The sequence below is a fragment of the Sturnus vulgaris genome, assembly GCF_052056855.1.
Source record: "Sturnus vulgaris isolate bStuVul1 chromosome 38 unlocalized genomic scaffold, bStuVul1.hap1 SUPER_38_unloc_1, whole genome shotgun sequence".
Classification (NCBI taxonomy): domain Eukaryota; kingdom Metazoa; phylum Chordata; class Aves; order Passeriformes; family Sturnidae; genus Sturnus; species Sturnus vulgaris.
The window spans coordinates 133,657-145,925 of record NW_028275902.1 but is presented as its reverse complement, the minus strand read 5'-3'; the positions used below and the strand labels follow the sequence as shown (position 1 = coordinate 145,925).

General features: G+C 61.1%; 2 protein-coding genes across 2 annotated transcripts; both read right to left on the bottom strand.

The window, feature by feature from the left end:
* Nucleotides 1-1,114: 1,114 nt before the first annotated feature.
* On the bottom strand, nt 1,115-3,336 carry LOC106864179 (zinc finger and BTB domain-containing protein 12). The gene is given in 7 exon segments (XM_088157465.1): nt 1,115-1,291; nt 1,293-1,670; nt 1,673-1,787; nt 1,789-1,942; nt 1,945-2,187; nt 2,190-2,980; nt 3,252-3,336. Coding segments are annotated over 6 exon segments (1,206 nt in total). The 5' UTR covers nt 2,365-2,980; nt 3,252-3,336; the 3' UTR covers nt 1,115-1,150.
* Nucleotides 2,906-10,141, bottom strand: LOC148219529 (uncharacterized). The gene is made up of 5 exons (XM_088157455.1): nt 10,111-10,141; nt 8,574-9,852; nt 8,146-8,419; nt 7,669-7,797; nt 2,906-2,980 (listed from the first exon to the last, which is right to left on the bottom strand). Exons 1-5 carry the CDS (start codon nt 10,139-10,141, stop codon nt 2,906-2,908), a joined length of 1,788 nt encoding a protein of 595 aa, XP_088013581.1.
* Between the last annotated feature and the right edge of the window lie 2,128 nt (nt 10,142-12,269).

Sequence of the window (12,269 nt, the reverse complement as noted above, 5' to 3'; positions counted from 1 at the left end):
TCTCTCCTTCACGGGAATATTTTAATTCGTATCCTGATATAAAATCGGCATTTTTGTGGTTTCGCCCCCACCCCCCCCCCCCCCAAAAAAAAAATCCCCGGAATTTCCAAAATTTGGATCGTTTTGGAGGCGGGGCTTGGCATTTTTTTTCCCCCTTTTTGGGAAAAGTTTTTTTCCCAGCCGGATTTTAAACGACGACCCCAAAATTTGTCACCCCGGTGTCCCAGGACCCCCAAATTTGTCACCCAGGGACATCCAGGACCCCCGAATTTGTCACCCAGGTGTCCATGGGGGTCCCCCAGGTGTCTGGGGGGGGGTTCCCACCTCCTTTGAGGGGTCCTCAGGTGTCCCAAAATTGCTCCCCGTCATTCTGGAGTCATTCCCCGTCATTTTGGGGTCATTTCCCATCATTTTGGGGTCGTTCCCCGTCATTTTGGGGTCGTTTCCCGTCATTTTGGGGTCGTTTCCCCTCGTTTTGGGGTCACTCCCGACCCCTTTGGAGTCATTTTGTGTCATTTTGGGGTCGTCCTCTCCGCTTTGGGGTCGCTTTGGGCTCGTGGCCACCACCCTGGTGGTCACCCCCTCGATGTCCAGCAGGGATTCAGGTGTCCGGGGGTCACTCCCCGGCCACTTTGGGGTCATTTTGTGTCACTTTGGGGTGACCCCCCACCACTTCGGGGTCACTTTGAGGTCCTTCCTCACCACTTTGGGGTCACTTTGAGGTGGCCCCCACCACTCTGGCTCGTGGCCACCGCCCCTGGGGCTCACCCCCCTCAATGTCCAGCAGAAATTCTGATGTCCAGGGGTCACTCCCCGTCACTTTGGGGTCACTTTGGGCTCGTGGCCACCGCCCTGGGGCTCGCCCCCTCAATGTCCAGCAGGGATTCAGATGTCCAGGGGTCCTTCCCGACCATTTGGTGTCACTTTGGGGTCACCCCCCATCACTTTGGGTCACTTTGGGCTCGTCGCCACCGCCCTGGGGCTCGCCCCCCCCTCAATGTCCAGCACTGCCCAACCTCCCCCTCCGCCCCCCACCCATCTCCATCCGGGAGAGGACCCAGCTCCGCGGGGGCTCGCCGCCCCCCCCCCCCCCACCCCATTTCCCCCGGGGGGCTCCCCCGAGGCCACGCCGGGCCCTCCCCCGCGGGGGTCAGCGCAACAACACCCCCCCCTCGGCGGCTCCGGCTTCCAGAACGTTCTGAGCCGTGGTTTTGCCGTGCTGTTCCTTCAGGTGCCGCCGGATGGCGGGCTTGTGGGCGAAGCGCACGTCGCAGTAGGAGCAGCGGTAGGGCCCGGGCGCCGCTGTGCAGGTTCAGGTGATCGTGCAGCGTGGATTTCTGCGTGAAGCTCTTGCCGCAGACGCCGCAGCCGTGCGATTTGACGCCCCGGTGCACGTTCATGTGCCGGTTCAGGTTGCTGCTGTGGTTGAACTGCTTGCCGCAGCGCGGGCACATGAAGACGAAGTGTTGGGCTCGCATGTGGAACACGAGTTTCTCCACGCCTTGGAAAGCCTCCCCGCACTTGCCGCAGCGGGAGGATGATGAGGATGAAGATGGAGAAGGCGTGGCTACCGCTGGAGCCGCCGTGGTGGCCCCCGAGGCTCCGACAGCGCCGGCGCTCCCCGCGGTTTCCTCGGTGCCGCCTCCTCCTCCTCCGCCGCCGCCGCCTCCGCCGGAAAAATCAACAACCCCTCGCCCTCGGCATCCTCGGCCAGGCTGTAACAAGCCTTGACCACCCCCAGCTGCGGAGGGCACGGAGGCTCCGCCTGCGCGGCCACCGCCCCGGCCACCGCCGGCCCTCCCGGAGCGGCCCACCGCCGCCTCCCCGCCGACCACGGCCGGCCACCTCCGCCCCCGGCGCCGCGGCGTCACGGCCGGCTCCACCTTCACGATGCAAACGTCGGGAGCCGCGTCCTCTTCATCCTCCTCTTCCTCGTCCTCCTCGGTTTGGGCGGCTGAGCGGGTGTGGCCGGCGGGGCTTGGATGAAACGAGCCAGCGCCCCCCGGCAGCGCTCCACCACGTGCTCCATCTGCAGGTAACTGGCGGCCGTCAGGTAATTCACCAGGTCCCTGCCGGCGAACTCCAGCGCTCCCGTGTAACACGAGAGCAGCAGGTCGGCCAAGACGCGGGCGCTGTGAGCCAGCGACACGCGCAGCTCGGCCGCCGGGTTCAGCAGGAACTGATCCGCAGGAAAGGCGAGCAGGCGGCCAGGATGACCCGGTGGCCGCGGAAGCGCAGGCTCCTGGCCACGATGGTGACGTCGCAGAAGCGCTCCTCGGCCCGAAGGCGCGTCATGGAGCGCAGGGCGGCGGCCTCGTGGCCCGGCAGCTGGAAACGGAGAACCTCGGCGGCGCAGGAGGACATGGCGGGGGGGGACTGGGAGGGACTGGGAGTCCGGTTATGGGCACTGGGAGTGAATGGGAGTGGGGTTATGGGCACTGGGAGGGACTGGGAGTCCCGTTATGGGCACTGGGAGTGAATGGGAGTGCGGTTAAAGCACTGGGAGTGGGGTTATGGGCACTGGGAGGGACTGGGAGTCCCGTTATGGGCACTGGGAGTGAATGGGAGTGGGATTATGGGGGACTGGGAGGGACTGGGTGTGAATGGGAGTGCGGTTATGGGCACTGGGACGGACTGGGAGTGGGATTATGGGGACTGGGAGTGGGTTTTGAAGGGACTGGGGGACACTGGGAGTAAAGTGGGAGGGAATGAGAGGATGTTTGGACGGACTGGGAGTGGGGTTATGGAGGCTGGGGAGGACTGGGAGGGAGTTTGGAGGCGCTGGGAGGGACTGGGGGAACTGGGAGCGATGGGAAGGGGGACTGGAGGCACTCAGAGTTACTGGGAGAACACGGCGGGGGTCACTGGGAGTTACTGGGAGCACCGAGGGGGGGTCACCGAGGCCTTACTGGTGCCGCTTACTGGGAGCACTGGAGTGGGGGGGGAGGGAGAGGGCACTCCGAGAGTCACGTGGCTGCACCTGCAGGTGGGGAGGGGGGAGGGGAGGGGGCGGCAACACCGGGAGAGAGGAGGGGGGGGGAGGGAAAGGAAGACAAGGCCGCGCTGTGACGTCAACCGCGCGCGCGCCCCCCCCCCCCCCCCCGCCATTCCCGCCACCCTCCCCTCCCTGAATTTCCCCCCCTCCCTCCACCGCCACCGGGCCCTCCCTCTCCTCTTTTCCCTCCCCATCGAGCCCTCCCCACCTCCCGGTGCCTCCTCCCCGTGCCGGTCGGGCCCTCCCCCGCCGTTACCGCCTGAGCCGCGGGCCCGCGGCAGCGCCGGGCCGGGGGCAGCGAGAGAGGCCGCGGGCAGGGAGGGAGGGGGCGCGCGCGGGGCATTGTGGATACAGCGGACCCCCCCCTTCCCCTCAGTGCGCGCGGGGGCATTGTGGGATACAGGCGGACCCCCCCTTCCCCTCACTGCGCGTGGGGCATTGTGGGATACAGGCGGACCCCCCCCTTCCCCTCAGTGCGCGCGGGGCATTGTGGGATGCTGGCGCACTATGTGACGTCACAGCGAGCGACGCCGCGGCGCCGTTGCCATGGCGACGCCGCGGCGCCGTTGCCATGGCGACGCCTGAGCGGCGGGAAACAAAAAAAAAAAAAAAAAAAAAAACGGAGGAGAAACGGCGCGAAAATTGTTCCCCTCATAAAAAATAAAGCTGTGGGGAAATGGTCGGAAATGGTCCAGAAAGTGGTAAGAAAATCGTCAAATGATCCGTGAAAAAATCAAGCAAGAAATAATCCAACAATGGTCAAATTTCCGTACAAAATTCCGATTAAAATGGCCAGAAATGGTAAAAAATGGTTTAGAAACGGTCCAAAAATCCGTTAAAAATCAGTGAAAATATAGTCCAAAATGGTCCAAAAATCCGTGAAAAAATCAGTCCAAAAGTAGTCCAAATATCCGTCAAAAATTAGTGAAAAAATGGTCAGAAATGGTCAAAAAATGGTCCAAAAATCCTTGAAAAAATCAGTGAAAAAAATCCCTGAAAAGATGGTCAGAATTATCCCCAAATGGTCAAAAACTCTTGTGATAAAAATCAGTCAAAAATGGTCCAAAAATCCGTGAAAAAATAATCCAAAAAATCCGTGGGAAAATGGTCCAAAATTGGCCAAAAGATCCGTCCAAAAATCCGTGAAAAAGTGGTCAAAATATGGTCAAAAATCTGTCCAAAATTCAGTCAAAAATAGTCCAAAACTCTGTCAAAAAAATGGTCAAAAAATCATCAAAAAATCCGTCCAAAAATAGTCCAAAAAAAAGGTCGGAAAATGGCCCCAAAACCCATCCAAAAATCGTCCGAAGTTTTTGCCCAAAAATCGCACAAAACCCCTCCAAAAAAATTGGACAAAATAAATCCAAAAAATCCTCGAAAAAAATTCACTGGAGATCGACCCAAATCAGCCCCAAAAACTGGGGACAGTGGTGGCACCTCCTGGGGACACTGGGGACACCTGGGGACAATGGTGGCACCTCTTGAGGACACCTGGGGACACCTGGGGACAATGGCGCCACCCCTTGGGGACATTTTTGGGTCCAGGACAATGGTGGCACTTCCTGGGGATACTTCAGGACAATGGTGGCACTTTTTGGGGACACCTGGGGACACCTGGGGACAATGGTGGCACCTCTTGGGGACACCTGGGGACACCTGGGGACATTTCAGGACAATGGTGACACTTTTTGGGGACACCTGGAGACACCTGGGGACATTTCAGGACAGTGGTGACACTCCTTGGGGACATTTTATTGGCTCCTCTTGGGGACACCTGGGGGTGTCCGGGACAATGGTGGCACCACCTGGGGACACCTGGGGACACCTGGGGCCACCTGGGGCCATTCATTGGCCGGGTGTCCCCTGGCGGGGGGAGGGGTCAGTGGGGCGTGGCCGCTGTGCCGGGTGGGGGCGGGGCCGTGTCCTTGTCGCCGCTGTCGCCGCCGCTGTCGCCGCTGTCGCCGCCGGGCCAGGCGGGCAGGGGTGGCCACGGGGCGAGCGGGAGCCCCGGGGGTGGGGGAGGGGGTGGGGGGAGGGAGGGGTGGGGGAGGGGCGGCGTTTCGGCCATGGCTGGGGGGGGGACAGAGGGGACAGAGGTGAGAGACAGGGACCCCCCAGTGACCCCCCCAGTGCTTCCCAGTAACCACCAGTGACCCCCCCAGTGACCACCAGTGACTCCCAGTGACCCCCCAGTCCCTCCCAGTTTGGTTCCAGTGCTCCCCAGTGACCCCCCCAGTGACCACCAGTGACCCCCCCAGTAACCACCAGTGACCACCAGTAACCCCTCCAGTCCCTCCCAGTTTGGTCCCAGTGACGCCCCCAGTGACCCCCCAGTGCTTCCCAGTAACCCCCCCAGTGACCACCAGTGACCCCCCCAGTAACCACCAGTGACCCCCAGTGACCACCAGTAACCCCCCAGTCCCTCCCAGTTTGGTCCCAGTGCTCCCCCAGTGCCTCCCAGTTCCCCCCCAGTAACCACCATCCCAGTGACCACCAGTAACCCCCCCAGTGCCTGCCAGTGACCCCCAGTGACCCCCCAGTCCCTCCCAGTTCCTCCCAGTTACCCCCAGTGCCCCTCCCAGTCCCCCCCCGTACCTGGCAGCGCTGCCTGGTCCCTCCTGTTCCGCACTGGGATCAAACTGGATCGAACTGGGAGCACTGGGAGCCCCCCCCGGTCTCTTAAAGGCTCCTGGGGGGGGGGAGGGGCGAGGGGTCCCCCCAGGCGGGGGTGGGGGGGAGGGGCCGTGACTCAGTTCCCGGCATTCCCTGCGCCAGGTGTGGGGGGGGGACAGGGAGGTTTTGGGGACCTCCCCCCCCGACCCAAAATTTGGGGATCCCCCCCAAAAAAATTTGGGATGATCCGGGTGTGTCCCCCTCCCTAAAAAAATGGGAAGTTCCAGGTGTGAACCCCCCAAAAAATTTGGAACAATCCAGGTGTGAACTTCCCCCCCAAAAAATTTGGAACAATCCAGGTGAATCCTCCTCGCAAAATTTGGGAATTTCCAAGTGTTACCCCCCCCTCCCCACCTCATATTTGGAAATTTCCAGGTGTGACCCCCCCCAAAAAAAAAAAATTTGGGACAATCCAGGTGTGAACTCCCCAAATTCGGGAGTCTCCAGATGTGTTCCCCCGAAATTTGGGACGTTCCAGGTGCGTCCCCCCCCCAAAAATTTGAGACAATCCAGGTGTGATACCCACCCCCCACCCCCCCCCCCCCAAATTTGGGATGATCCAGGTGTGTCCCCCCCCCCAAATTCCGGCGGTTCCAGGTGTGTCCCCCCCAAACCTGGGCGTGTCCCCCCCGAATTTGGGCAGCTCCTGGCTTTGGAACCGGCCCTACTGGGAGCACTGGGAGCACTGGTTTGGGGGGCGGGGCTGAACTGGGAGCACTGGAAAGGGGCGGGGGAGGGGATGCCTGGGGTGGGGGGAGGAGCTGGGATGGGACTGAGAGTTCCCAGTGTCCCCAGTGTCCCATTCCCAGTTATTCCCAGTGTCCCATTCCCAGTTATTCCCAGTCATTCCCAGTGTCCCCATCCCAGTGTCCCCAGTGTCCCCAGTGTTCCCAGTGTCCCCAGTGTCCCATTCCCAGTTATTCCCAGTGTCCCCAGTGTCCCCAGTGTCCCCAATCCCAGTGTTCCCAGTATCCCCATCCCAGTTATTCCCAGTGTCCCCATTCCCAGTTATTCCCAGTGTCCCCAGTGTTCCAATTCCCAGTGTTCCCATTCCCAGTATCCCATTCCCAGTGTCCCCAGTGTCCCGAGTGTCCCCAGTGTCCCCATCCCAGTGTCCCCAGTATCCCCAGTGTCCCCATTCCCAGTGTCTCCAGTGTCCCATTCCCAGTGTTCCCATTCCCAGTATCCCCATTCCCAGTGTCCCCAATCCCAGTGTTCCCAGCATCCCATTCCCAGTATCCCCAGTATCCCCATTCCCAGTATCCCATTCCCAGTGTCCCCAGTGCCCACAATGTCCCCAGTGTCCCCAATCCCAGTGTTCCCAGTATTCCCATTCCCAGCATCCCAATCCCAGTGTCCCCAGTGTCCCATTCCCAGTGCCCACAATGTCCCCAGTGTTCCCAGTATCCCAATCCCAGTGTCCCCAGTGTCCCCATCCCAGTGTCCCATTCCCAGTGTCCCCATCCCAGTGTCCCCAGTGTCCCCAGTGTCCCCAATCCGAGTGTTCCCAGTATCCCCATTCCCATTGTCCCTATTCCCAGTGTCCCCAGTATCCCCATTCCCAGTATCCCCATTATCCCCAGTATCCCAATCCCAGTGTCCCCAGTGTCCCCATCCCAGTTATTCCCAGTGTCCCTAGTGTCCCCAGTATCCCCAGTATCCCATCCCCAGTATCTCCAGTATCCCATTCCCAGTATCCCCAGTATCCCCAGTATCCCCAGTATCCCCAGTATCCCCAGTGTTCCCAGTTCCGCTCCCCACGCGGGGACAGGGACGAGGCCGGATCCAGATCCGAGACTTTATTGGGGATCCCCGGGGACCCTTCGGGGACCCTTTGGGATCCACGGGGACCCCTCCCCTATTTCCGGCACCCCCCCACACCCATCCCCATCCCCATCCCCTCCCCCATCCTCGGGGCTGGATCCCGGCTCGGGCCCGGCCCTGGATCCCTGGGGGGATCCCTGGGGGGATCCCTGGGGGGGTCCCTGGGGGGATCCCACCCCTGATCCCATCCCGAGGGACCCCGAGCCCGAGCCCGGCCCCCGGCGGATCGGGATGTGCCCCCCGATGCGGGCGGGGTCGCGCAGCCCCGGCACGAACGGGATCCCGGGGTTCTTGTAACCGGGGCGCTGCCGGGATCCCCCCCCAGAGGATCCCGATCCCCCCCCATAGGATCCCATTCCCCCATAGGATCCCGATCCGCCCCCATAGGATCCTGAACCGCCCCCAGAGGATCCCATTCCCCCATAGGATCCCGAGGATCCCCCATAGGATCCCATTCCTCCATAGGTTCCCGAGGATCCTCCATAGGATCCTGATCCACCCCCAGAGGATCCCATTCCCCCATAGGATCCCGAGGATCCCCCATAGGATCCCATTCCCCCCATAGGATCCCGATCCGCCCCCATAGGATCCCGATCCGCCCCCATAGGATCCCGGTCTGCCCCCCTGGGATCCCCCAAGGGATTCTGGAATACCCCCATAGGATCCCGGTTTTCCATAGGATCCCGGTCTGCCCTGGGATCCTGATCCCCCATAGGACCCTGATCCGCCCCCATAGGATCCCCCATAAGATCCCGGTCTGCCCCCATAGGATCCCGGTTTTCCATAGGATCCCGGTCTGCCTTGGGACCCTGATCCCCCATAGGATCCCGGTCTGCCCCCCTGGGATCCCCCATAGGATCCCGGTCTGCCTTGGGACCCTGATCCCCCATAGGATCCTGATCCACCCCCATAGGATCCCGGTCTGCCCTGGGACCCCGATCCCCCATAGGATCCTGGTCTGCCCCCCTGGGATCCCCCATAGGATCCTGGTCTGCCCTGGGACCCTGATCCCCCATAGGATCCTGATCCACCCCCCTGGGATCCCCCAAGAGATTCCGGGACACCCCCATAGGATCCCGACCCCCCGTAGGATCCCGACCCCCCGTAGGATCCCGACCCCCCATAGGATCCCGAATCGTCCCCGTAGGATCCCCCAGAGGATCCTGAGCTGCCCCCGTAGGAATCCAGGCCCCCGTAGGAGCCGGATCCACCTCCCCCGGGTCTTCCTGATCCCGATCCGGATCCGGGTCTTCCTGATCCCGATCCGGATCCGGGTCTTCCTGATCCCGATCCGGATCCGGGTCTGCCCGATCCAGATCCGGGTCTTCCAGATCCAGATCCAGATCCGGGTCTGCCAGACCCCGATCCTGATCCTGATCCCGATCCCAATCCAGATCCGGGTCTGCCAGATCCAGATCCAGGCCTGCCTGATCCAGATCCAGGTCTTCCGGATCCAGAGCCACTTCCCCCTTGGGATCCGGGTCTGCCTGATCCAGATCCGGATCCAGATCCAGGTTTTCCTGATCCGGATCCTGATCCAGATCCAGATCCAGATCCAGATCCAGATCCAGATCCGGGTCGGCCCGATCCGGATCCGTAGGAGCCTGAGCTGGATCCCCCCCCATAGGATCCCAATCCCCCCCCGTAGGATCCCAAATTTCCGGAGGATCCCGAGGTGCCGTAGGATCCCGGGTTTCCGTAGGATCCCGAGTTTTCCCCATAGGATCCCCCGTGGGATCCCGAATCTCCCCCATAGGATCCCGAATCTCCCCCATAGGATCCCAAATCTCCCCCATAAGATCCCGAATTTCCATAGGATCCCGAACTTCCATAGGATCCCGAATTTCCCCCATAGGATCCCGAACTTCCATAAGATCCCGAATTTCCTCCATAGGATCCCGAACTTCCATAGGATCCCGAATCTCCCCCATAGGATCCCGAATTTCCATAAGATCCCGAATTTCCTCCATAGGATCCCGAATTTCCCCCATAGGATCCGGAGCCTCCAGACGATCCCGATCCGCCTCCAGAGGATCCCGGTCTACCCCCGTGGGATCCCGGATTCCCAGAAGGTCCCGAATTTCCCCCGTAGGATCCCGATCCAGATCCCGGATTTCCTCCGTAGGATCCCGAATTTCCCCCGTAGGATCCCGAATTTCCCCCGTAGGATCCCGAATTTCCCCCGTAGGATCCCGAATTTTCAGAGGATCCCGAATTCCCGGCGGATCCCGATCCCGAATTCCCGGCGGATCCCGATCCCAGCTGGGGGCTGAGGATTCCCAGCGGGTCCTTGCAGGGATCGACCCCGGCCGTGAGCGGGGCCAGGGCGGGCCCGGAGCTGGCACAGCGCCCCCAGGCGGCTGCGGGGGAAGGGCAGGACCAGTTCGGACCAGTTTGGACCAGTTTGGATCGATTTGTCCTAGTTTGTCCCGGTTCATTCCCAGTTCATTCCCAGTCCATCCCAATTTGCTCCCACTTCATCCCAGTCCATCCCAGTAGCTCCCAGTCCATCCCAGCTCATCCCAGCTCATCCCAGTCCATCCCAGTCCACCCCAGTTCATCCCAGCTCATCCCAGATTCTGTTTCCATCCCAGTTTGTCCCAGTCCATCCCAGTCACCGCAGCCCCGCCCAGATTCCGTATCCGTCATTCCCAGTCCCTCCCAGTCCATCCCAGTTCATCCCAGTCGCTCCCAAATTCCTTATCACTCCATCTCTGTCCCTCCCAGTCCCTCCCAGTTCCTGTCCCAATTTTCCGCCCTGACCCCATCCCAGTCCCCATTCCCAGTCCCCATTCCCAGTCTAACCCAGTATATCTCAGTATATCCCAGTATATCCCAGTGCCCTGTCTGAGGAGAATCTATTCCCAGTCCCTCCCAGTTCATCCCAATCCCCAACAAATCCCCATCCCAGTCCATCCCAGTTCCCCCAGCCCATCCCAGTCCCCCAAATTCCCGTCCCAGTCCATCCCAGTTCCTTCCAGTCCATCCCAGTCCCCCAAATTCCCATCCCAGTCCATCCCAGTCCTCCCCACTCTCCATTCCCAGTCCATCCCAGTACCCCAAATCCCCATCCCAGTCCATCCCAGTTCCCACCCAGTCCATTCCAATCCCTTCCCAGTCCATCCCAATCCCTCCCAGTTCCCTCAATCCCATTCCCAGTTCCATCCCAGTTCTCCCAATTCCATCCCAGTGCCCCCCAATCCTCTCCCAATCCCATCCCAGTCCATCCCAGTTCCCACTATCCCATTCCCAGTCCATCCCAGTCCATCCCAGTCCATCCCAGTTCCTTCCAGTCCATCCCAGTCCCCCAAATTCCCATCCCAGTCCATCCCAGTCCTCCCCACTCTCCATTCCCAGTCCATCCCAGTACCCCAAATCCCCATTCCCAGTCCATCCCAGTTCCCCCAATTCCCATCCCAGTCCATCCCAGTCCATCCCAGTCCATCCCAGTCCATCCCAGTCCATCCCAGTCCCCCCAGTCTCACCGGGCAGCAGCAGCAGCAGCAGCAGCGCCGGGGGCCGGAGGGGCCGGGGCGGAGCCATCGGGGCCAGGTGTGCCCAGGTGTGCCCAGGTGTGCCCAGGTGTGCCCAGGTGTGCCCAGGTGGGACAGGAAGGGACCTGGGGACACCTTAAATAGCTCAGGTGAGGGGGGGGGGAGGGGCCCAGGTGAGGCTGGGGGAGGGGCGGGGAGGGGGCCCCGCCCACCCCCAAAATCCTCTGAGTCACCGGGATTGACCTGCTTGGGGTGGGGGGGGTGGGGACACACCTGGGGACACACCTGGGGACACCTGAGATACACCTGGGGACACCTGGGGGGGGGACGGGGACACACCTGGGGACACCTGGGGGGGGAAATTGGGATACCTGGATCACACCTGGAATACGTGGAACACACCTGGGATACACCTGGATCACACCTGGGGGTGGATTGGGATACCTGGATCACACCTGGGTCACACCTGAGGGCACCTGGAATAGCTCAGGTGTGGGGTCAGGTCACCTGTCCAGGTGTGGGGTCAGGATTGGGATCAGGGTCAGGGCTCACCTGCCCAGGTGTGGGGTCAAGTCAGGGCTCACCTGGCCGGGATCGGGGTCGGGGTCAGCCTCACCTGCCCAGGTGTGACGTCACCGCTCACCTGGCCGGGATCAAGGTCAGGTTTTGGGCGCGGCCGACGCCGAGGTGACCCCGACCCCCACCCCGGGGTGCGGCCCCAGGTGAGGGGGGAGGGGCGCGCAGGTGAGCTCAGGTGGGGGTGGGGGAGGGGGAAGAGACGCGGCCGCCGCCCCTCCCCCACCCCCCGAGCGCATCCCGGGAATTCGGGGAGGGGCTGGGAGAGGAAAATTGGGGAAATTTGGGAAAAATTGGGGGGAAAATCGGGGAAATTTGGAATCGGGAGAGTCCCAGGAAAGGGAATTGGGGGAAATTTGGGAGAAATTTGGGAGAAATTTGGGGAAAATTTGGGAGAAATTGGGGGAATTTGGGGAAAATTGGGGAAATTTGGGGGAATTTGGGAGATTTGGGGTCTGGGGGATCCCAGGGAAGGAAATTTGGGAAAATTTGGGGAGATTTGGGGAGATTTGGGGAAATTTGGGATCTGGGGGGAGTCGAGGAAAGGAAATTTGGGGAAAATTTGGGGGAAATTTGGGAGAATTTGGGGGAAATTTGGGCAGAATTGGGTCTGGGGTGGTCCCAGGAAAGGAAATATGGGAAAATTTGGGGGGAAATTGGGGAAATTTGGGATCTGGAGAATCCAGGAAAGGGAATTTGGGGAAAAT

Excerpts from the sequence above, each read along its gene's own strand:
- LOC148219529 (XM_088157455.1), bottom strand. The coding sequence starts at position 10,141 with ATGACGGATACGGAATCTGGGCGGGGCTGCG. Across the intron at positions 7,798-8,145 it reads AAAACCGGGATCCTATGGGG|CGCCCCGGTTACAAGAACCC; the intron begins GTATTCCAGAAT and ends GGATCCCGGCAG. Across the intron at positions 2,981-7,668 it reads CCCTCGGGATGGGATCAGGG|GTGCAGCCACGTGACTCTCG; the intron begins GTGGGATCCCCC and ends CCCCACCTGCAG.